The sequence below is a fragment of the Orbicella faveolata genome, unplaced genomic scaffold, assembly GCF_042242905.1.
Source record: "Orbicella faveolata isolate gen_17 unplaced genomic scaffold, um_ofav_v1 contig_14, whole genome shotgun sequence".
In the NCBI taxonomy this organism is placed as follows: domain Eukaryota; kingdom Metazoa; phylum Cnidaria; class Anthozoa; order Scleractinia; family Merulinidae; genus Orbicella; species Orbicella faveolata.
In genome coordinates this window covers 23146565-23170380 of record NW_028301541.1, presented here as the reverse complement: position 1 = coordinate 23170380, position 23816 = coordinate 23146565, and the positions used below count along the sequence as shown (strand labels likewise).

The 23816-nt window shown below is 38.7% G+C and overlaps 3 protein-coding genes across 3 annotated transcripts; all 3 read right to left on the bottom strand.

Annotated features, from left to right (window-relative positions):
• Nucleotides 1–411: 411 nt before the first annotated feature.
• On the bottom strand, nt 412–1987 carry LOC110046195 (dynein light chain Tctex-type 5-B-like). The gene has a single exon (XM_020751886.2). The coding sequence runs from the start codon at nt 1872–1874 to the stop codon at nt 1254–1256; it is 621 nt and encodes a 206-aa protein (XP_020607545.2). The 5' UTR covers nt 1875–1987; the 3' UTR covers nt 412–1253.
• An 888-nt stretch (nt 1988–2875) lies between these two features.
• On the bottom strand, nt 2876–9187 carry LOC110046194 (pancreatic lipase-related protein 2-like). The gene is made up of 8 exons (XM_020751885.2): nt 8928–9187; nt 8068–8298; nt 6866–7156; nt 6091–6279; nt 4947–5201; nt 4377–4500; nt 3755–3937; nt 2876–3178 (listed from the first exon to the last, which is right to left on the bottom strand). Exons 1-8 carry the CDS (start codon nt 8974–8976, stop codon nt 3100–3102), a joined length of 1401 nt encoding a protein of 466 aa, XP_020607544.1. The 5' UTR covers nt 8977–9187; the 3' UTR covers nt 2876–3099.
• Nucleotides 9188–10862: 1675 nt separating this feature from the next.
• Nucleotides 10863–22773, bottom strand: LOC110046185 (pancreatic lipase-related protein 2-like). The gene is made up of 5 exons (XM_020751871.2): nt 22649–22773; nt 16029–16259; nt 14776–15096; nt 12669–12863; nt 10863–11893 (listed from the first exon to the last, which is right to left on the bottom strand). Exons 1-5 carry the CDS (start codon nt 22701–22703, stop codon nt 11649–11651), a joined length of 1047 nt encoding a protein of 348 aa, XP_020607530.2. The 5' UTR covers nt 22704–22773; the 3' UTR covers nt 10863–11648.
• Nucleotides 22774–23816: the final 1043 nt, after the last annotated feature.

Here is a 23816-nt window from a genome sequence, read left to right as displayed (position 1 = left end):
TTCCCTTCGGAGGAAAGCGTACGTGATCTTTGACCAATCAGAGCGTCCCTGTTTACGCTTCGCTGCTAATATTACAGACCTATAATTTTTATTCGACTGCAAGTAAATGTCCCGAGAACAATAGGCATTCTACGCGATGCAAACCCTGACCGCAAGGAGCGTGTCAGCTAGCGCTCCTCTCCTCTATGCCGAAAAGAGATAATAATTAACCATAAAGGAGCGAGGATGGTTGAGGATGGAGAAGATTAAAACGGATTACAAACGACGAACGTGAAAAATTAAGGCTAAACTTTTCAAGATGCGAAAACCGTGAAGAAGCTTCTTTTTAAAAGTTTTATCTTGTCGGGCTGGGGACGAACATATAGTCTTCCACTCGAAATAGAATTTCAACTAAATACAGAAATACTGTAATTAGTTCTGTAACGTAAATTTTATTTTGACTCAAAAAATTGTTATCTACGTCATCAAGAGAAAATGAAGTTTTTACGTCATCTGCATAAAAAAGAAAATTAGACAGGAAATGTTATAAGACCAATGAAAGACATACATTTGTTTTGTCTTTTAATGTTCTTGAGTTAGACTATCTTGGCTGCAACCTGTTGATGTAATGATTGGTGCTTTTAGTTTTATGATAGAAAATAAAAGAATCTTGCTAACTTAGCGAATATCGATTTCAACAACTCTGGCGCGTATAACAAATTGCAAATCGACTTTGAAGTCATTTAAGCGAATCGATGATATATGTTGTCACCAAGCAGTACAAGTGAAATTTACATAACTGTTTATTTCGAGTCACGCTATAATTTTCTTTCTCTGTTCCACACTTTCGTCGATTCCACTATGGTTGCTTTAAAACTTTGCATTCAGTTCTTGTTGTTCTAGAAACACTATGACAATTATTCTCCGATAGTTTACATGTAACTATCGTTTAGAAAAAATTCGTTGTCAGGGAGCTAGCGTGCGAAACAAACGATAACGTAAACTCATGTATCTTTGTAACAGTGTCATTCTGGCTTCCATTTGTTCTTTGGCACTCGGTAAAATCTTTGTTGCTGTTAGCATGTGCGATGTAAACTACTTGTTGAAAAGGATAAAAACAAGATTGCATGGATAAATTGTATGTGTTTCATCATCGCGACACTCTGGGTAAATATCGCCAAGATAATTGCAGATATCCCGCTGTTTCTCTGTGATTAAAATAGTTTTAAATGGGTGTCTATAAACTATATCAATGACAGCCGAGATTCGTTCAGTTATTCAAAATATACCCCATACACTGTTGCCACAGCGAATAGAGTTCCGTTCTCGATGTTTGCCGAGACGTGTGTGTCGAAATCCGCGTTCCAAAGACACCTACTGGCAACCCTGAGGCCTTGGTCGTGTTTTGAGCCCACATTGACCGAACAAACAAGTTTATAGCGTTCTATACTGAGACTCTTAACTTGCTCCATAATCCTTGAACTTAGCAGCTTTGTCAGAAAGCCACATTCTGTAGCGTTGTAGGTCAGCTCACCCAGCATAGCTTCCAAACTGTTTTGGATAATTTCTTTCACTTCTCTCTCAGGAAATTTCCTCTTTGGCTCGGTACGGTAAGTATTCTCTACCTCCGGCTTTTTCTCTTCTTCTTGGCCGGCTTTTTCCGACTTCTCGCGGGCGGAATCGCTAAGATTCTTCCAATGACGGTACGGAGAGATGTAAGCTGGAACTTTGGAAGCTTTCCTGCCTTGAGGATTAATCGATATTCGTCGCGATGAAGTCGTGCTACCAGCTTCAGACGTCCGCCTTCCTGAACCACTATATCCTCCGTAGTCTTCATCAGTTGATGACTGTACTGACTGAAAACTCAGAACACGAGGACGCGGTTCGAAATCCATTCCTCACAGGAAAATATTTAACGTACTGCACGATCAGGCAATAACTGTCGAGACTAACAACCGGAAACAAAAGCGTTGCCTTACGTTCCCATGGTCTCCCAAGGTTTCATTTAGCATCGGTTCAGTAGATACAGATGCCACAAATTTAAAATTACGCCATTAAGTCACTCTCTAAACAAAAGGATGCATTTTTAGTGAAACATTCCTCTGCTAACCGCATTTTTCATTAGTCGATAATTCAAATTGCCCGGCAATCACGTTTCCGTTTTGGGTCTCATTAATCGCAATAAAAAGAGAATGAAGAGCAGTAGCTCGAGGGGATAGCGAGCAGCGAGCTGTGAGATGAACTGATGGAGAAATAGCGAAAAAATTGGACTGATAAACCTCTCAGAAACAGGCTAGTTTGCATTTCCAGACACTCTACTCTAACCTGTTAAGTTTATTAATTCTAGAGGTTTGGATGTCGGTTAAACTGAAAACTGAGGATTGGTCGAATTTTCCAAAACTGTCTGCTGAGAAACGATTCTTGTTTTATCCAATTCCTGAGATCTGATATCTGCGAAACTTATTGATAGCTTAGATCGGGTCTAAAATTCTAACTGACCGCAGAGAATCATTGACAGTTTAACTCAGGGGATGCTAGCTGACTTCCATCGAGACCTTCAGTCAGTCAAGGTGAGGCTCAGTAAGTAGTAGTGTTAAAGCCTTGGCTATGAGGATAGCCCTTTCCCCTTTCTTCAATTTGAAGCATAAATAGGCTAGTGGAAAGATTTCATTTTACTATACACTTCCTGCGTGAAAGTACAAATCTCAATAGACCATATTCGTATTCTCGGTATTAGACTGGAACTAGCTTGTAGTGGACGCTCATGTGGGGCAATATCATTAAAAAGAGATAAGCGGCTATTTACGTTTGAAAAGACTCTCCGTGTTAGCCTCAGTTGCAAGCTACGTAGGTACCGAGAATACGAATATGGTCTACTGCAATTGACAAGGACCTCTTTAGCCTCAAAACTACTCACGTTCTGTATTTGCATTTTTTTTTAAATTCACACCAGTTATCACCGTATGCCCTCTACATTGTTCTTCCATTTACGTTTTCTAAACAGATACTACAATGCTGAACAGATACTATATCAAAACAATGCTATTTCCGTTTAACAGGTGTCGATTGCCGGCTCTAGCTGCACTGCAATAATGCGAATACTTTGGAAGGACAGGACAATCAGCAAGAAATACTTCCTTGTCTTAGATCTCTGGTAACACCTTCACTTCCCACATAGGCATCGAAACAAGCTGAATACCTGTGCGACAAATAAAGGAAAAAAATGGTGAAACTATATTGTATGTTATTATCAAAGTAAAGGGAAATAACATTTTGCTGCCCGGTGGAGTTTTAATTTTAACGCACAAGCTCTGTAAATGAACGATGAGACGGAGGCTGTTTTAGGTCAACAAAGTGTCAAAACTTTTGGCTGTGTTTGAAGGGAATTTCATTAATTTTAGTGCAACCAACCAAATGAAACCTATTTTTCTGTTTGTTTGTTTGTGTGTTTGTTTGTTTCGGTTTGGTTGATTGGTTGGTTGGTTATTGCTTGCTTGCTTGTTTTCTAAAGACAACTTGAATAAACACAATTTTGTCATCCCAAAATAAACAGTAAAATCGCAATTTTTACTTTGTATATTTGTTTGGTGGTTTGTTTGTTTGGTTGTTTGGTTTCTTGCTTGCTTGTTCGCTAAATACAAATACTAAATGCAACGTTTTCATCTCCAAAAACAAAAATCGCAATATTTACATCGCTACGTGTATTTTTTTTTTTTTTTCTGTCAGGCAAGCTTATTAGATATTCATTGATTTGACGTCACTTATTCCAACTCACAGCTGTTTGTTGTTCCCGTCTGTATGTGTCCCAGTCCATCCGGGTTCAATCGACACTTTATTTAGTTTCCATTTCAGCAGCCAGGATAAGTACTTCTGTTGCACTTGGATTCTCTGCGGTGTTCCTATGTTCTTGGAACCTGGTATCACAAATGTTTCGCAGCTACCACCTTTTAGACTACGCCTTGAAGGGAAATAAGACAAACATATACAATCATTCGAGAGCTTTTAATGTAACGTACCGCGTGTTTTCGCGTCAAAGTCCAGGAGGGTTATACTCCCTTTATTTATAGGTATGAACAACTTCAAGGTTATAGGTATTAAGGTGCTTTACATGGCCTGAAAATTAGTCAGATTTTTTTGCACCATTTTTGCTTAGAACTGTGTGTGGGTTTTGTCTTCTGGTTTGGCATAAAGGCTTTTGGGAAGGAACATGCCAGAACATATTTCCATCACGGTAATATTCATATACCACCTTCTTAGTTTTAATTTCACTAAACCATTCCCTTTTTGTCATGGAGGGCCGATATAGGTTCAAATATAGTCTAAGCATATTTCCGGTTTAGAAACGTGGAGTTGTATCAATTTTTGTGCTCTAGCACTTTAAACTGAAACATGAATACCTTTGAAGCTGAACAAAATTTGATTCTCCATTAGACCCAAACAACTTGACCACAATATGAGCCCGAAATAGCCCGACCAGAGACGACCAAGTAGTCTTGAATGTGATTGCTGTATAGTAAGGAACTGAAATGAAACCAGTGAAACTAATTATTACACAAAAAGGGGAACTGCAAACACTAACAACATCAAGCCCCGTGCACAGGTGGACCGGCTCTGAATCTAGTGAGTGAAGGCAGTATTGTCTCCCAGCCTTGCCCGATTAAACTGCAGGCTAAACTGCCTTCACTTACTAAATTAGTCCAAAGTCCACGGCTTTCTGAATTTCCCGAATATGTCATAATGGAATAAAACCCGCCCACAAAAAAAGAGAGAAGGAACGTACCTAAGCTATGATGATATTTTACATAAACTAGTTTGTATGCATGGGGTACGTAAAGAGCGTGGAAGACATAGTTTAGTTAAAAGCTTAGGGTGCATCTCGTAACCTAGATCAGACAGCTTGTGTATTTGATGCACTTAAAAATAATTTCTAATTTTTTATACTCTTTACGGACATATGTTATATTTACCACAAAATGGCGCGCTTGCTTTGGTGTACAAAAAGTGCTTTCCAACTATTTGACTCCCATTTTGTACAGCGGTATATCCCATCTCAGGACATGCTCCATTTTTGCAATTGGCAAGACAGCGAGCACGATCAAATTCATTGGAGTCAGGGCAAGGGAAACCTCTCATATTGTGCAGACACTGTGGTGACAAGGACTCAATGAAATAAGCTGGAGCTCGAAGGTGATCGCACACCAAAGGACCTATTGGACCAAGATCTGTCGCGTGAAACAAGAAAATAATCCAAGACGTCATTGCTTTGTATAGCGTCGGGAGTTAATGATATGGCCTTGACGTACATAACATAAACCTTGGCTTCTCAGTTTTTCCCACAATAAGCCGCAAAAAGATTCACGCACGAATTTCATCTTGAGCTTTAATTTCTCAGTAGTGCTCAATTTAACCGGGCTGCATCCTAATTTGTGAGAGGTACTGAGTACAGTCCTAGTGGTAAGCGCGCTGACTCCGTATTGAGTGGTCCAGGCTCGAAGCCTGGACGGGTTCACTGTGTTTTGTTCTTGGGCAAGACACTTTACTCTCACAGTGCCTCTCTCCACCCAAGTGTATAAATGGCACCGGCGAATTTAATGCTGGGAGTAACTCTGCGATGGACTAGCATCCCATCCAGGGGAAAGTAGAAAAACTCCTAGTCGCTTCATGCTATGGAAACCGGGATAAGCTTCGGCTGTACTGACCACTTAGTCGGACCTTGAATGATAACCCACATAATCGGTTCTTATTCCAATTCCCTAACCATGTGCCAGCTAGGATTGTCGCTACACCTCGTGATGGGATGCTAGCCACACGCATCATGTTGGATCCGGTTGCCCTACCAGTTCACTGGTACTCTTTTACCCCTGGGTGGAGAGGGACACTGTGAATGTAGAGAACACAAATGTACAGTGTCCATGCAGTGCCTCTTACCCTGCCGCCATTTCCCAATTAATTTAATGATTAGAATAGGCAATCTACTTTCCTTGTGATGTTATAAGAAATAACTGTTACCTGTTACCTAGCTTCTTTGTGCCTCGTGGCACATAAGGAAATAACTGCTGATGACGAAATGACAAATAATAATTATAAGGACTCAGAGCAGGATAAGTTTACCATCTGTGACACTTAAGCATCCCACTTGGTCTAATCCTCCGTTAGGATAAAAATCAATGTGACCTGAGGCTTGGAAAGTTCCCCAGCGATCGGCGTCTGTGTGAATTACATCTACAAATTGAGCGTCAGTTGGGTCCAGTCTTACCGCAGGATCTGTCGCTGAAAATAGTGGTCCAGCTGGGTCCAGTCCTATTGAATTTATGAAATAGAAAATGCGAAAAAAAAATCACTAAAGAAGTACAATTTAGCCTCTAGTTATACTTACTTATCACATGTTTATAAAACGCTGGTAGTAAAAAAAGATATACGTGTGTACAGACGCACGATCATCGTGTAAACTACGCGTGTCGAAACGGCGCGGAAAAACGACAGTAAGCCAAGCCCGGAAAGGCCGCGCGTGAACCAAGGGCGAGAACACACGCATGCAAACGCAAAGCCAAAGTACGCAGCATCTACGCAAGAAAAGGGCACGAGACAAGCATGGGAAAGCGTACATAACAACAATGTAGTCGACGAAAGCGTGCACAAAATAAGCGTAGTAAAACAATAGTCCGCCGAGCCCGAGAGAGCGCCCGGGAGCCATGGACGAGAACACGAAAGCGTGGTATGCGCCCATCACCCACTTCGCTAAGGGGCAGTAAAACATGCCTGGAGTGATTTGGTGACTCTGTTAATTAATCAGTGAATGTTTCGCCATGCAAAGCAGAAGAAAAGCGATTAAAATTACGTTAGACACCTTTCTGAACTTAAAAGCGCTCCGACGAGTGACAGTTACCTGTGATCCGACCTAAAATTAGTCCGTCCTGTTGCAGTCTGCTCCCAGCGTACCCTGCGATATGAGAGCCAAGACTAAACCCCACGACGTGATAAAAGTCCGGTGAGCTTCGGGTCTGAGAGATGAGGAACTTAATCAGCTCTGCTATCATGGCCCCCACAAGGCGTGTGTTCCCTGCCGCTTGTAGATAGGGCGGGAAGCCACCTCTGAACCAGTCCACTAAAATAACATTGCAATCAACGTTCCTTAGTAAGCCATCTCGTATGCGTTCCATCCATTCGGGCCTTATTTCTGCATGTACAGTGATTTAAAACAAGAGAAAATGAGAAAATGGTCTCTTGTTCAAAAGTAAAAGTAAACGTATCGAACACATCACCCGAGCAACAGTACAATTTAATTTGGTAATCACTGTAATCATACTTTTATATTATACAGATGATGAAATATATTGAAAAAAGAGCCACTAGAAATATTCCCCCCTCCCCCCGGACAAAAAAGTAACTGGCAGGATTCTCGTGCTACATATGTGGTCGATGAGAGTGAAATCTGTTTTCAACGAGAGGTAGTTTTAGGAAACAAAACTTCCATTGGAAGAGATAGAGTGCCGAATTTTTTTTCTTATCATTTACCGGTAATTTCACTGTTTTTGCAACAACACAAAGAAAGACGTGAATTAAAAGCAACTCCATTATTCTACTACATATAAATTTAATCCTGATAAACTGTGGAAATAACGGTTTCAATTTCAAACCATTAAAACTTACATTATTGGCAAAATATTATATATTGCATTTTAAAACTTTCCTTCTGACGGTCGTCCGTCAGAGTGCATGTGAAGACTCTGGAAAAACGTGCTTGAGTTGTTAAATGTTAAACGCAAGCGCAGAAACAGAGTTGAAGAGACCAATAATAGTGAGGCTCAATCTCGCCCTAAGAGCCCGCGCATTCTCGGTCAGCAGTTACCGGACGCCCCTCGTTATGGACAAAATCAAAACCTGGAAGTAGAAATTTCTACATGGTTTCGGTTTGATTTTGTGAATACGTCCAAGCTCGACAATGGTTTCTGAACATGCGTAGAGAAAGCAATAGCTGTTATGCCGGTCTGGAGGTTCCGATTTTTTATGGGTGACCCTGTGAACGTAAGATCAGAATATGATAGAATTTCATTAATTTCCTTTCCATGTATAATTTTTTCAGCTTACCAATATATCCATGAACAACAATAACAGTCCTTTTTGAACCGTTGTAGCTGGAGTTTTGAAGTTTAGCTAGGTCGTAATCGTCAATAAATTGCGGCTTGTCTTGGTTGAGCCTGGTGTAGAGGCGAAAGTTTGGAGCAATCAGGGCTGGCGGAAACGGCAACAAAACAAATTTCTTGAAAGGCTCTTTGTTACTGAAACATCCATACTTTTCATAGCAGACTTGCATCTCAGCTAATAAATACACAAAGTGTTCAAGTAGATAGAACCGATAGTTTTTATTATTAACAAACTGACTAAGTTATTTTTGCGATGTCTAATTTTTTGTGTTATGGCAAAATCCCACACATCAACGCGAGGAAAGATCTTGCACCGGTTTTGGTAGAGTGTAATTATAGATAAAATTGTTAACTTAAGATAAATAACCCGAAATTTGTGGTCATCCTCTAGTTCAAAATTGTCGGGGCTTTTTGGGAGGGAGAGAAAGCAAAACCTGTCTACATTATGAGTTTCTCTTTAGCCTAAATATTATTCACTCATCGATGCGCAAATGAAATGATTTTTGATTTCAGTCTTTAAAGAATGGTCTAAATCAATGTTTCTCTAGATTTGGGACAAGGGCATCAGAAGTTACAAAGAGTAGATTTACTCGACACCTTTTGTGGAGAGTAAAACACAAAGTTGCCACCAATGTTGAATTTATCAGCTTTGCTGAAAACGTTCATAAATATTGGTTTTCACCTTTCGTAGAATTAATTCATAAAACATTTGATTTTTTTTTTTGTGCCATTTCATTTCACCTCGAAAGTAATCTGGAAAAGAGTTTTGTAATCCGCAGCTCATTAGAAAGATTCTACACTCACCGTTTGCCAAGCTAGCCAGGAAATAGACCAGTAAACCTAGGATGATCATTTCTACTTGTCAAACTTTGACTCCAATGCGATGCTTGCTCTAGCTTGCTGTGTTTCGAAACATTAAACTTTGCTGGTTAAATAATCGTGGTATCAACAGTATTATCATGAAAGAGTCAGCTGAGTAATTTAACAAAATCGATTGTTTGGAAAAGATAAAACAAACACTTAAATCGGTGAAAAGTGTTTACGTTTAGCTTTACTCTGCGCATTGTAAAAAGTGCAATGGGACATTTATTCATCCTAAAAGCTTGGGTCTTCCCACGATCGATAAAAAATGCAAACCTTTAAAAAAAATTTCGAATTTTCACCACAGAAAACAGCGTTATCATTATTCAATTTTATTTCTTTTTGCAATATTATTACTAACATGTCTAGATAACAGCAGACACGTAAAGATTTTAAGGAAAACGACCAATTTTTTAAGTTTATAAGACATGTTTCGACAGAACTTCTTTCATCTTCATTTGATGATTTTTAGATTTCCACCAAATTGAACCCCAATTAAGACTTTGGAGTCTGCCCTCGGTAGAAAAATGTGAACCCTAAAAATATCTTCAAATTTTCACCCCAGAGAGACAATGTTATCATTATATATTTTTGTTTCCTTTAGCAATATTATAACTTGTATATCTCTTTTAGGGTTGCGTAAAAACTGACATATTCCAATCTCCATTTAATGTTTTTTGACTTCCACCAGATTAAAACTTTGCTAATTATGTTTGTTTGTTATCGGAGTCGTTTGAACTTCAGACTGGTTCTTATCTTCGGGTCAGTTCAATCTTTGCACAAGTAATTTGCGTGGTTGAATAACAAAACCCACGACAAGATACAAAAGTAACTTATTTACACAGCTTAAGAGAAAACATACGAAAATTTGGAAAGATCAACCCATAAAATTATTTGCTTTATCTTGGGCTGCCCACAAGTAGGTCTGATATCTGAGTGTTATTTCCTTTTGTCGTTATACAAAAAAATATATATATATATATTTTTTATATATAATCGAGCTAAAATGATTGTAGTGATTTAAACCGTATCATAGGGAACTTTTTCTACTAGGGGTAGCGCTAATTAAGCAGTCATGTTATCCAGTTTAGGATGGCGCGCGGAAAACTGGAACTGGAAGTTTATGGTTGAAGTTACATCATGTAATCATTTCCCACGAAACAAAGCCAGCTAAACAATCGATCCAGTTCGATTTTTTTTCTTGAACGAAAAACTAACACTTCAAATTGATGAAAACTTTGTTGATTTCCTAACGCAGCGATGACGAGTCAATTTTTTGTAGTATTTTCTCCTTTACTGCTGGGCTAATTTTGATAAGAAAAGGAATTCCAGTAACGCAGGTTGCAATCAATGACTGATTTTCACATAATTTTGTACATGATGTTGTACATTCTCGTCCCCAGGGGCCGTCAGCACCAAGAATCGCGACCTCTGGTCTGACCCGATTTTCTGAGCATGCATAGGGTATTCGTTTCGTATTTTCAGCCGATCAGATTTGTCAGATTTCACGGGAAGTCCGTGAATCCCGGACTTCCGACGTTGGATCGGCCCAGAGGTCGCGATTCTTGGTGCTTACCAAAAAGAGCGCGGCCTCTGGGGACGAGAATGGATGTTGTACATAATGTTGTTTACGTCCACGCATGCCTAGATATTCTTTCCTGAAATGAATCCATAAAAAGTAGACTTACTATTTCAAACTTGGAAGTTTATTGTGCGTAAAATGCTTTTAAGGATTGACTGTTACATTTCTACCTCAGTTAAGTTAATTTAGCTCTTGCATGCATACATCTAGATTATAGATCTGTACTACTTGTATGCACATAGATTATAGAGCTGTAGTACAATGATTCGTCAGTAGAGTATTCCTCTCTCCTGCAAAGAAAAATTTAAATAAACTTATTAAAGACCAAGAAAAAGGATTAAAACTATTGATTTCATAGAAGACCACCGCCTTGCTTTGTCCTCTTTTAGACTGCAAGGAAGTAACTTCAATTAAAATCCCCGGGATGGGAACAGTGGGGTGGCTTATACTCCGGTCTCCCCCTTCCCTCTCCCCCCGCAAATCATGAATTTACCGCCCTCATTTCATCAGTTTGCCGTGACGTTGAACCCGTTAACAATTTATTCTCTTGAAGAGTGGCATTACGAAAGTAGTGTCTTCCTCAAGAATACGATTAATATCGTACCCATATCTCACTCTGTTTGACGCTTGGCCGTGGGTCCGAGATCTGGGTTCGAGGTTAGAATACGACTACAAAAACCCTAACCGAGACTTGAACCACCGCACCTCAGAAGGAAGTCACACCTCCTCGCTAATCTCAAGGGGGACGCTTATCTTAAAGGTTGAGATCGCAATTTTACTGTAAATAAGAGGACGTGGTGGTCATGGAAGAGAAAGGAAGCAAGCTTTTACAAGGAAATGCATTTTGTAGTATACCAACTGCTACTTGATCAGACAGTTACCAAGGGGCGTTCCATAGCTATAAAAGATCAACAAGAGTAGCTGTTATTACAGTTGAGTCTGCGGTCAAATATTGCTTTGTTTGGAAAGGTATGCAAACAAGGCGAAAGGGTCAAAACAAAGCAGAAGGGACTCCTGATAGTAAAATGGATTAGGAAAGATGTAAAAGAGCTGAGCAGTAGTGTTTCGAACTATTTTGTATTCTAATCCAACCTACAGCAAAATGGAGCTTTCGATTTTGTTTGCAAGTAGAATCTCCCAGCGTGCTTAGCAGAATCTGCATCGAAACCCATAGAGGGACATCCACCAGCAGGGCAGTTCAGGGTCTTTCCATCTCTACAATCATTGTAGCTTTTGCAGGGATGTGTTTTCCATGAGCATTGCCCAACAGATGCAATGTAGTATTCAGTAGCCCGCATGTGGTCACATGAAACCGAAGACACAACATCTGGTATGGAGACAACAACAGATGAATAGGTTGAGTGAAGTTTTTACACTGTTAATTGTGCATAAAGCTAAACGCTTGCTTGGCCGCATACCTGAAACAAAGGTTATCTGGAAGAATAAAATTTCTACTAGGGAACCTTAACTAGCCGGAAGTCGACAAGTTAACTGCATATAAAGAGTGGGGAGATACTGTAACATTCGGGACCACCAAACACAAATCCGGCCGTGTGCATGTGTGGTATCAAGTAGTAGCCGAAAGCTAAGACGATTTAAACCCAGGTCCAGGAATCTACTCCCCTAACCAATAGACAATATTCTCTTCCCCGATCGAAGAGATCGAAATAACTCAGTCTAAATGTGACACTAGCCCTGAATACCGCAAACTGCCGCTCATAAGCCCTTGGCTTATACAACTTCGTAAGGGTTTTTAGATGGGCTCATAAACGGAGGAGCTTATATCCGAAGGGGTTTATAACCGGAATAAAAAAACCGTTTCGAAACGAACTATAGCTGCTCATGTTGATTGAAATAGGTTTTTTATTTACTGGCAATTAAGCTTTAAAATATCATAATAAAATGAATTCAAAACAAGGAAAGCTAGTGGAGGTTCAAATCCGAACGGAGAAGGGTTATATCCGGATGTTTGTAGTTTTTGGTTTTCAGGTAGACGGGCCTATAACCAGGGGAGGGGAGGGGGGAGGGGGCTTATATAAGCGGCACTTTACGGTAACTGGTATAATGGACGCGCCATTTGCCGAGTCTGAAACTTAACTTACCCTGTATGTCAAAATCACAACCAGGCTGTTTGTCACCACCGTTAGGGAAAAAGTCGATGTGCCCGACTGTTTCAGCCCGTTTCGTCCCGAAACCTGCAGTATCTGTGTGAATGACGTCAACTTGATCAGCATCGTTTTTATCCAATCGCAAATCAGCATCTACATTTATATGCAGTGGACCAGCAGGATCCAAACCTGTTATTGAAAAGGACATGGATAAATGACATTATAAAAAAAAAAATGAATCATTGCATAAAGCAATTCGAGAGTTTTCACTTGCTCAGCCATCATGGTAATGAGCCATTACGCCATGCTCTACAAATATGGTAAGCGTATACGTGGTTTTTTATTTTATTTTTGTCTTCTATATTTTGGGGGCGTTTTTAATAAAAATATATATATATATATATATATATATATATATATATTCTACTCACCTTTTGTCGGATATGAGTTGATTATAGCTATCTACCAGCTCATATCCAATGCACGTTCGTGAAATAATTGTAAAATAATTTTTCAGGGTTTCAGTTATGAAAAGGACATTACATCAAAGAAGCTCAGTCACGGTATTTTGAGTTATTTGCGCTACGTTCAAAACTACTTTAAAATTAAAGGAAACCTGAAAATGATAATTTACAAAGAAAGAAACACATCATAGAGATATAAATAAACCATGAAGGAACAAGGATGGTTAAAGATGGAGAAGATTGGCACGGATTACAAACGACGAACTTGAAAACTTTAGGCTAAATTTTTCGAGATGTGCAAACCATAATGTATCTCCTTCGAAAGGAGCGTTACTCCTTTAAAAAAGCGTTGTAAAAATATACGGTCCTCGTAGATGAGAGAAACAAAGGATAGGGTAGCTTGGTTCGGTACCATACAAGGACATTTTTTGGGGGGGAGGGGAGGGGCTGGCTGGGCTTTGACTGCAGTAGCTTATATCTGGAAATAGAACTTAAAGCGTAACAGCGATCACCAGGAACTGCCAAGTCTTGTCGAAGGTGAATTAGTACTCCTGAAACCACGGGCTGCTGATGGAAAGATGAACTAAGGCTTAGATGGAAAAAAAGTTTAAAAAGAGCCGTTCAGAAATGAACCGACAAGAGCCCACTTAAATGGACGCCCCTCTCATTTGCTCACACAATTACAAAGTTCTTCAGATCATTGCCTGTTTCGATTTTAATTTACGTAAGACCGTATTACGTTTATATTGAAGTTGAGAATATGATTAAAGCCTGGGCACCATAAATTTAAGAGTGACTTCGGAGATGTTCTCTGGCTCGAGTTTGGAAAACGGATTATCTTTCCGAACCCCTTTTAAGGTGGCCGAACACAGTTTTCGCGCGCGCTTTTGCTGATGCAATTCAGCGCGCGCACAAGGATTGCAAAAAACAAACATGCCGTCAATATTTACTCAACACCCGCACTATCTGTACTATTTTTCTCTATAATTGAAAGCAGTGTATTGACGGCTTTAGTCTTTTATCACAAATATACGTTAGAAAAGGTAAAGATGCAAAGAACTCAGCAATTCTCAGCTTTTTCTTTGTTACCGAAAGAACCCAGTTAAATGCAGCGCATGCGTAATAAGTAAGAAAATTGCGATTGAATGAAAATTTGCACTCTCGGAAATACGCCTATTTCTCGAGAGCCACTCATTAGAATTTCACGAAATTTGGCACGAAAATACTTTAGGAAATAAGTAACTGGAGTATTGAAAATAACTGAACTTTAACAAAGGAAACTCTAGATATTCCAGTAAACCTTCAACAAGGGATAATTAAAGATCTCTCTCTTAAATTATTTGCAAAATGGTGTTAACTTGTGAGAATTGTTACAAGCTTGTTGCATGCAAATTATAAAGAAAATCTAAAGACTAGATTTTCTACAAATAAACAAAACCGATTTTAAAGGCCTGTTTATTTTTATTCGTGTTGCCATGGCAACGGCACATACGTCAGCTTAAACATCAAAAAACCAAAGTTTGTGTTGTTAGCTTGCTTGCTGCCATTTTTGGCGACCGAGAGATTAAGGGTTATAGAGAAAAAGGTGAATGAAACACAGGTATCAAGAACTGTGTTCAGCCACCTTAAAGTGTTACCTGTAATTCTTCCGAGCTTTATTCCGTTATTAGCCTGCAGATGGCGACCAGCGTACCCTGCAACATGTGCGCCAAGGCTGAACCCCACGATGTAGAATCGCTTGCCCAAATTCTTAGACCCAGAAGAGCCGGTAGCACTGGATATCAAGAACTTTATCAACACTGCTGTCTGAGCTCCGACAAGCCGTGCATTACCAGATGCTTGTGCATAATCGAGCGGCCCACTGCCAGCTCCCTTGGACCAGTCTACCAGTATAACGTTACAGTCTTCTCGCTCCAAAAGAGCATCTTTCATTGGTTGAGCCCAAGTTTTAATACTTTCTGGAGAGTAAGAAACAAATGTAGTAAGATTTAGTCCTGCAAAGGAGCTGACCCGGTCACAATAAGCCGGTAAGAACTTCATATAGGACACATATGGTTTCCTTACCCGTCGCCCTACGAATGCTAACCGCAAGCAAACAGCAGTAACTAAATGCTAACCTCAAGCAAGCAGCAGTAAATTAATGCTAACCGGAGGCAAACAGCAGTAAATAAATTCTAATCGGAAGCAAACAGCAGTAAATAAATGCTAACCGCAAGCAAACAGCAGTTAATAAATGCTAACCGGAAGCAAACAGCAGTAAATAAACACTAACCGCAAGCAAACTGCAGGGCGACTATCTGGTTGGCCTACCATGAATTAAAAGCCAACAAGCCTTCAGTAGACATTACAGAGTTACCTTGTCAATCATGAAAAATAAACGTGGAATAGTTGATAAATAATGTCGTAATGAAGTAGGTAGGATGTCTCATTTTTGTGACCATTATAATTATTGTGATTATGTTAATTTTTATGATGATTTGAAAGTTTCAATAATTAATTGTATTGTTTCACTGAGAAAATTATTTCGTTGTGATTGGCCGAGAGCAGGCCAATTCAACGTTAATTCTTAATTTGCACTGCAGTGTACATTAACGCGCAAGCATTTGTAATTTTCTCAGTCATATGAGAATGAGTAATTGTATAAAAGCTTGATCAATTAAAAATTTACACTACTCGTGATATTTGAAAATTGCACTCGTTCTTAAGGCTCGTGCAATTTTGAGAGAATTTTCAAATATCACTTGTAATGTAAATCCTTAATTAATTGCATTCCATTCATACGTTTACCTATACTAATAAAAAAACTCCGCCATTTACTGATTTCAAACTGTTAATTTTATGCATCAATAACAAGTTTTTAGCAAATTGAAATTATATTACAGATACTTGCCTAAAAACCCATGAATCACAAAAATCGTTCGTTTAGCGATTTTAAAATTAGAAGCTCTGAGTTTGGCTTGGTTGTTATCATCAATGAGAGTCGACTGGGAAGAGCCTCTGGTAAACAGATGAAACTTTGTCAGAATGACGGATGGATCCTGTGGCAACTTTGCGAGGACACGTGTTTTCTTAAAACAGCCGTACTTGTTAAAACAGACCTCAGGCTTTGGAAACAGCCAACCTAAGTAGGTTTAAAAAAATTAATGACGTCATCAAATAATGTCAGTATCCCCTGTGTAGAAACACAGTTAGAAATTGTTTCTATTTGTCTCAAAGGTAGGGTTAGGGAGGTAGGAAGAGACAGAGGGAGGGGTGAGTGGGTGGGTAGGTAGATAAGGAGGGAGGGAGGGAGAGAGAGAGGGGGGAGATAGAGAAAGAAGGAGATAAGTGGATAGTTGGGTGGCTATATTCTTGATATGAAGGTACGGAGGTAGGTAGGGAGGCAGGCAGACTTGGCAGACTAATATTTTAGGAAAATAGCTGATGCGTAGATCAGTTTCCCTTTAACCTTTTGGACTGTCTCCCAAAACCATTTCTTAAATTTTATTCTATAATGAGGCCAGTTGCTCCCTTTTACCCTATATTTTCTTTCCAACGTGGTCGTAATTTTGCAAATCTTGTGAAGTATTTTGCAGTATTACAAGGAAACTGAAAGGCTGCGTCGACGAGCAAGTGAAACACTTAGCAATTTATCAACTTGAAGTTAATAAAAGGAAATTAGCCGTCGTGGCGAGATGGTGAAGCTGACCGGTTTCGCGGGGTAGCTTTTCGTCAATTCAGTATCATCTACGGCTTTCCAGTTAGAATCCAGCTGATTCAGTCTTGAAAACGTGGCTGAAATTCACGCTCGACGAAGTATTATTTGCATCATTTTATGTTTATTGCTCAATGCATGGTTTCACTTTATGCAAACACTGGATTATTTTTAGCCCAAAAATATGCACCGATATTTTTTTTCAGAGATTCATATTTACTCTCTTTCAGAGAAGCAATATCTTTTCGGAGAAGATATCAAAACAAGGCTAATATCTACTTGCGCTGAGGATTGGTTAGCAGATATCTTCACATAAACTTTCAAAGCTTCTTCTGACTATAAAACCCAAGCTGACCCTATGAGCAACTGAGCATAAGAAAGCTGTGATACTTGCGAAATACGAAACCGTTCCTTACTAATGATGCTAGCCGTTGTTATGCTTCACAGGCTAATGGTTTGCGAAATCAGTGCATAGTATTAAACCAGCAACTTATGATTCATCGTGATAACTAAAGTTTCGAAAGTGATTTAGTTTACCATCTATGACAGATATGACTGTATGGGAATATGTGATTCACTGCATACCTTGAGCCAGTGCCGACATGGTGATACACAAAAAGAGTACCACCGGCTTCATTATCCTGCTTTGCCTCTCTGTTTCACAGGTAATTGTCCTTTGGCAAGATGTATCGCTGATCTGAATGATGAATCGGGCGTAGGGCTTTAATGTTTACAAAACCTTCTCCTAGCAATTATGAACGACCTTTTTTTTACTTGCTCTTACGTCTGTCTTGCGTAATCCACGAGGGTGTAAGAGAGCCAATAAAAACCATGGACACAATACAATACGCTTCAATCGAATATTGCTATACGGCCGTTCTTATAATGTCTTGTCAACATAGTACGATATGCAGTCGAATGATAAGAAATCAAAACTGAAACACTGTTTAGATAATTCATCTTGCCTTGAAACCTCAGAATTATTTTTAAACCTTCGAAAACTGCTTTGCTGCGCGTGATTGGTTCAAAAATTTAAATTGGCATTGCGGCACTGAAATGTGCTACTCACCACGTTTTAAATTTAGAATTTAGAATTTAACCTCCTCTTTCATTTCCTGTTAGATAATTTAACATATGACATGAAAAATAATTTCTGCTTATTTGAAAGGCCTTTCAAAATACAGAAGAATGGAGTTTTTCTTTTTGAAATATCTTTTTTCGTTTTAGGGATATTGACGTTTTTCTTTTACGCAAATTAGATCAGTGATGACGTCATATTGTTTGTAACTAAAAAGTGGTAAAATACTGAATAAACGATATCTCTGAAAATATTGAAGCAGTGTTCTTGAAACTTGGCACCACAAATGTGCATCACAAAAGAAACAAAATGACACCCTTAGTGCTGTTACCACGACAACAGTTTTGCCGCTGGTGCTGTCTTAATAAAAACTGAAATTCCCAGTTTTTGTCTTAAACCAAGAACCATCTACCCCACGCAATCTAATGGTGGGAGTTAAGACAATATGGGAACTATGTCTGTTCCAAGTAGGACCGTTTGTCTCATTTAAGAGGTTGCAAATCGGGATATTTGGCTTTTTGACAGAAAGAGACTGGAGCCGAAAGAGTTGCTGTGGCAACAGCAGTAAGGGTGTCATTTTGTTTCCTTTGTGACGCACATTTGTTGTGCCAAGTTTTCAGAACACTGTTTCAATATTTCTAGAGATATTGTTTATTCAGTATTTTACCACTTTTTAGTTGCAAACAATGTGACGTCAGCACTGATCTAATTTGCGTAAAAGAAAAACGTCAGTAACTCTAAAACGAAAAAAAATATTTCAAAAAGAAAAACGCCATTCTTGTGTATTTGAAAGGCCTATCAAATAAGCGAAAATATTTTTCATGTCATATACACTTTAACACATGAGTATAAAAGCGTTGGGATAATTGATTTCTAGAGAAAAGGCGTTTCTGAAAATTTGAGATATTCTCTTCAAATGTTAGCTAATGATGTCTTGGAGGAGTTAATAGTTTTTTGTGACCCTTGCTGGGTGCCAAGATTTAATTAAAGTACGTGCACTGAAAAAATTCAGATGGCTTAACACGAGTAGATCGAGATGTTATTTCATTGCGAGAACAATGAAAAGAAAACTAAAATTTTATCAGTACGCTACAGTGTTTATATCCAAATTCATATCCATAAAACGTAAGCTTCTTACATATCTTCCAAATGTTCACAAAGAAACAACAGCAAATCGATTCTATTAAACTCTTTTCATTAAAAGAACTTGCTCGTTGACATGAAAATACCAAGAAAGTGATTTTTCTCAGAGAAAAAAAGTGTCGACACTGAATGGAACCAAACAATTAACGGATAAGAAAAATAAACTCCAAATGACAAAGAAAAGAAAAGGGCAAGGAAAAAAGTAAATCAAAATGGCGAAAATTTATACCTTTCAGGCTGTAAACACTTCAGTGATAATCTGCACTTGTCACAATGTCCTGTACCAATCGCTCGAAAACTGGGCACGAGTCAAATCCCCACCGCACCCTCGCAAGTAAAATTAAACGAGTGAAATCTATAGAAACCCCCCACTCCCACAAGCAAAATGTTGTGTCAAGTCTGAGTAACCTTGGCCCGGGGCTGGGAGGAACAATACGTTGGAAGAAAATATATTTCCCACTGACCAGGGAGCCGCCAATATAATATGGTAATGAATGCCGTCCCAAAATCGCATTTAGTTTATAGCATGTTCGTAAGTTCAGAAGGTTCGGACAATATCGCGCTCTGATCCCAGACAAAAAAGCGTGGTATTTTCAGTTTCGGTTGTTAAATACTTTAGTAAAACTCGTTTTAAAACTTTAAAAGAAAACACTTTAAAGCTTTTTAGAGTTTCGTTAAAGAAACGCGGACAATCACCAACAAGTACTGAAGCTGAAATTTGCGAAATATTAATAATAAACCCGAGGCTGAGATTTTGAAAAGAATATACTTTTTTTGTGTTGAAATTTTGAAAATACAACACAATTATATGTTTTTAACTAAACCTTATAAAATTCCACCCTCCCCTAAATGGCAGAACTAGCCAAAAAGCAAAAAACAACAGCACTTAAGCCGCATGTTCGATGCTAGTAGCGTTTCTGCAAGAAGTTATGTACATCATATTAGGCTTCTATGCCTGCAGGCTGGCTCCAAATGCTTTAACATCATCCAGACACCAAAAACATTCAAAAGCAGAAATGTCAAACGCTATAATCTAAGAATATTCACAAAAATATTTTCAGCCTAAAATCGGCAGAAAAATAAGAATATTCAGCCTCGGTCGGAAAAACGATATTCTTACTGAAAAAATTAAGAGCATCCGCGGCCAAATAGCAATTCTATGCAAATGATTTGAGCGAATTATTCAATGCAGTATAGCCAGAAAAATCTGACGAAAATACCTTTTCTTGTGAGAATAACGAAGGTAATATCCATACAGAAAAACTATAAATCACGGAAAATAAACGAAACTAGTGAAAAAGGGCGATCTGCAAATTTAACGAAAATCTTAATAACGAGACCAATACTAAGCTATTAAACTCAGGAGGCAGTGTTGGGATCATTAAATATTTTCAAACGCACACAAATTTAGTCAGACTCACTGATGTCTTGAGCGGACCAATATTTCGAGCTCGTGAAGTGTTTGACGTCCAAAAAGTAAGCTTTGCCATACAGCTGTTTCGCCGATGGTTGGCATTTTCACAACTAGTACTGTTATACAAATTTTCTTACTTAAACTTTCCGACACGAAACTGTTTAATGACTAAGTGAACATTCAGAACAGCTGCTGAATAGGCCTCAGCACAGCATTGTTCAAGATACAACTTCTAGATCGCGAGGTTTAACTAATTGCTGAAAACTGGTCAAAATTTTCACTGAACGATCTATTATGTAATTATCCGGCTACCATAGATACATACATTAGTGCATGGAATGTGGTATTTAGAACGGTCAAAACTGTAATTATTAGTCAGCAGAGAAATGATGGGCTTTTTAGCTGATTTGAGATTTGCAAAACTTACTAACGGCTGTGAAACGTGCGGAAATTTTCACTGATAACTTAGAAATCACTGAAAATTTAATTGATTAACTTAATTTCCATAACCCCCACATAGAACCGCTATTTAAGTCGGACTCACTTTTGGACCTGAAACGGATGTTGTTTTAGTCACTGATCATACATATTTTCTAACTAAAGCTGGTCCAATTTGCAACTTGAACTAGACCAAAATTTACAACGTCTTCTTGACTGTCTGTCTTTAGAATTCAAGTTATTCACACTTTTGTTACTGGGACTTTTAACGAATCCTAAATGCAACTTTAAGCCGAAACAACCTCATTGAAACTACACGAATAAATAAATTTCAGTATTTAGAGGGAAAGCCACAGCAGCTGCCGTAGCTTGTTTTCACGCTGCTCCTCTATATCCTGGTCGAATTAGAATTTGCAAATGTTGGTTTCTGTGGAGGGAGGAAAATCGGAGAACCCGGAGAAAAGCCCTCGGAGCAAGGCGAGAACCAACAACAGACTCGATCCGAATATGGAATCGGCATCAAATCCCGGGCCGCACTGGTGAGATGCAAGAAAAAATAAATGAAACTAGTGAAAAAGGGCGATCTGCAAATTTAACGAAAATCTTAATAACGAGACCAATACTAAGCTATTAAACTCAGGAGGCAGTGTTGGGATCATTAAATATTTTCAAACGCACACAAATTTAGTCAGACTCACTGATGTCTTGAGCGGACCAATATTTCGAGCTCGTGAAGTGTTTGACGTCCAAAAAGTAAGCTTTGCCATACAGCTGTTTCGCCGATGGTTGGCATTTTCACAACTAGTACTGTTATACAAATTTTCTTATTTCAACTTTCCGACGCGAAACTGTTTAATGATGAAGTGAACATTCAGAACAGCTGCTGAATAGGCCTCAGCACAGCATTGTTCAAGATACAACTTCTAGATCGCGAGGTTTAACTAATTGCTGAAAACTGGTCAAAATTTTCACTGAACGATCTATTATGTAATTATCCGGCTACCATAGATACATACATTAGTGCATGGAATGTGGTATTTAGAACGGTCAAAACTGTAATTATTAGTCAGCAGAGAAATGATGGGCTTTTTAGCTGATTTGAGATTTGCAAAACTTACTAACGGCTGTGAAACGTGCGGAAATTTTCACTGATAACTTAGAAATCACTGAAAATTTAATTGATTAACTTAATTTCCATAACCCCCACATAGAACCGCTATTTAAGTCGGACTCACTTTTGGACCTGAAACGGATGTTGTTTTAGTCACTGATCATACATATTTTCTAACTAAAGCTGGTCCAATTTGCAACTTGAACTAGACCAAAATTTACAACGTCTTCCTGACTGTCTGTCTTTAGAATTCAAGTTATTCACACTTTTGTTATTGGAACTTTTAACGAATCCTAAATGCAACTTTAAGCCGAAACAACCTCATTGAAACTACACGAATAAATAAATTTCAGTATTTAGAGGGAAAGCCACAGCAGCCTGCCGTAGCTGGTTTTCACGCTGCTCCTCTATATCCTGGTCGAATTAGAAAGTTGGTTTCTGTGGAGGAAGGAAAATCGGAGAATCCGGAGAAAAGCCCTCGGAGCAAGGCGAGAACCAACAACAGACTCGATCCACATATGGAATTGGAATCAAGTCCCGGGCCGCACTGGTGGGATGCAAGCGCTCTCACCACTGCACCATCACTGCTCCACAACTATATACCGCAAGAATTCATGTGAGGCAATACAAACCTCGTGTTTGGGCAGTCAGTATCATAAGCAGGGCGATAACTCCCTTCCTGAACATTGTCCTTCTTGATGCTTTGAGTCCGGCAAGATATTGTTGATAATTAAATTACGTATTGCGTGGCTAGGTGTTTTGACGATTTTGCGAATCATGTGCTTCGAACAGACCAATCAAAAATCATCTCAGAATTTATATTATTGCACTCACACTGTTAATGATACCCTAAAGCGAGATCACTTTTCTATAAGTGTGATAAGACAAGATTTGCGAATGTTAAATATAGGAAACCACAATCCGCTGTGAAACTGAAAATGCTGCCATAGGTATTCTCCTAATGTACGCTCCTACCTTAGGTCTTGTTCGTTCAATTATCCCGCACGACGAAAGACTTGGCAATTTCGTAAAAAAATCATCGTAGTCGTATTACTATGGAATCAGGAGAAACTTCACAAACATGCAAAATGATTCTCTGTGGAAATCCAATAAAGAAAATTCATTGGGGGTCAACTTTAATTTTGCTTCACTAAATATATAAAAATATTATCAAAAATATTTACACCCTTTCAATGCTGTCTGCCTTACACGATAGCAAGCAATTGAATGTCTGACCCAAAAAAAGTCAGCAAAATTATATTAAGAAAAGTGGAAGAAATCACTTCAAAAATGTCGGTATTCTTTCGTCTGCCGAATTCGAAACAAGGGAAAAAGGAGATAACTGTTGTTTCAAACAACTTTAAATCCCCATAATTCGTAATAAGATACGTTTTACATTTCTGTGTACTACAATAGTCAGCCACGGTTTTAGCGCTTTTGTATATTAAAAAAGGTCGGTTATGAAATGAGTTTTCTTGACATAGGTAAAGTAAACAGCCTCTTTTTACTTTATGAACAAAAATTAAGATACACGTAGTTATGGGTTTTCCGACTAAAGCAAACTATGTCTTTTTTTCTGAATTCTAATTAGCTGTTTTTGCTTGGTTGTATTAGTAAAAACGTCCCTAACATTGAGAGTTTTTCATAAACATTTGTTTGCGTTGGTAGTGGTTTCGCACACAAAATAACAAAATATGTGAACAGCTGCAAGCCCTATGTAGTAGGTATTTACCAAATAGAAGATGGTGCTCCATATTCTCTGAGGAAAGAGGAAGAGGTAAATGCAACCTTAGAATCCAG

Excerpts from the sequence above, each read along its gene's own strand:
- LOC110046195 (XM_020751886.2), bottom strand. The coding sequence starts at position 1,874 with ATGGATTTCGAACCGCGTCCTCGTGTTCTGAGTTTTCAGTCAGTACAG.
- LOC110046194 (XM_020751885.2), bottom strand. The coding sequence starts at position 8,976 with ATGATCATCCTAGGTTTACTGGTCTATTTCCTGGCTAGCTTGGCAAAC. Across the intron at positions 8,299-8,927 it reads CCTGGCTAGCTTGGCAAACG|CTGAGATGCAAGTCTGCTAT; the intron begins GTGAGTGTAGAA and ends TGTATTTATTAG. Across the intron at positions 3,179-3,754 it reads GACGGGAACAACAAACAGCT|GTATTCAGCTTGTTTCGATG; the intron begins GTGAGTTGGAAT and ends TTTGTCGCACAG.
- LOC110046185 (XM_020751871.2), bottom strand. The coding sequence starts at position 22,703 with ATGTTCAGGAAGGGAGTTATCGCCCTGCTTATGATACTGACTGCCCAA. Across the intron at positions 16,260-22,648 it reads ACTGACTGCCCAAACACGAG|GTTGGCTGTTTCCAAAGCCT; the intron begins GTTTGTATTGCC and ends AAACCTACTTAG. Across the intron at positions 12,864-14,775 it reads AAAGCTCGGAAGAATTACAG|GTTTGGATCCTGCTGGTCCA; the intron begins GTAACACTTTAA and ends TTTCAATAACAG.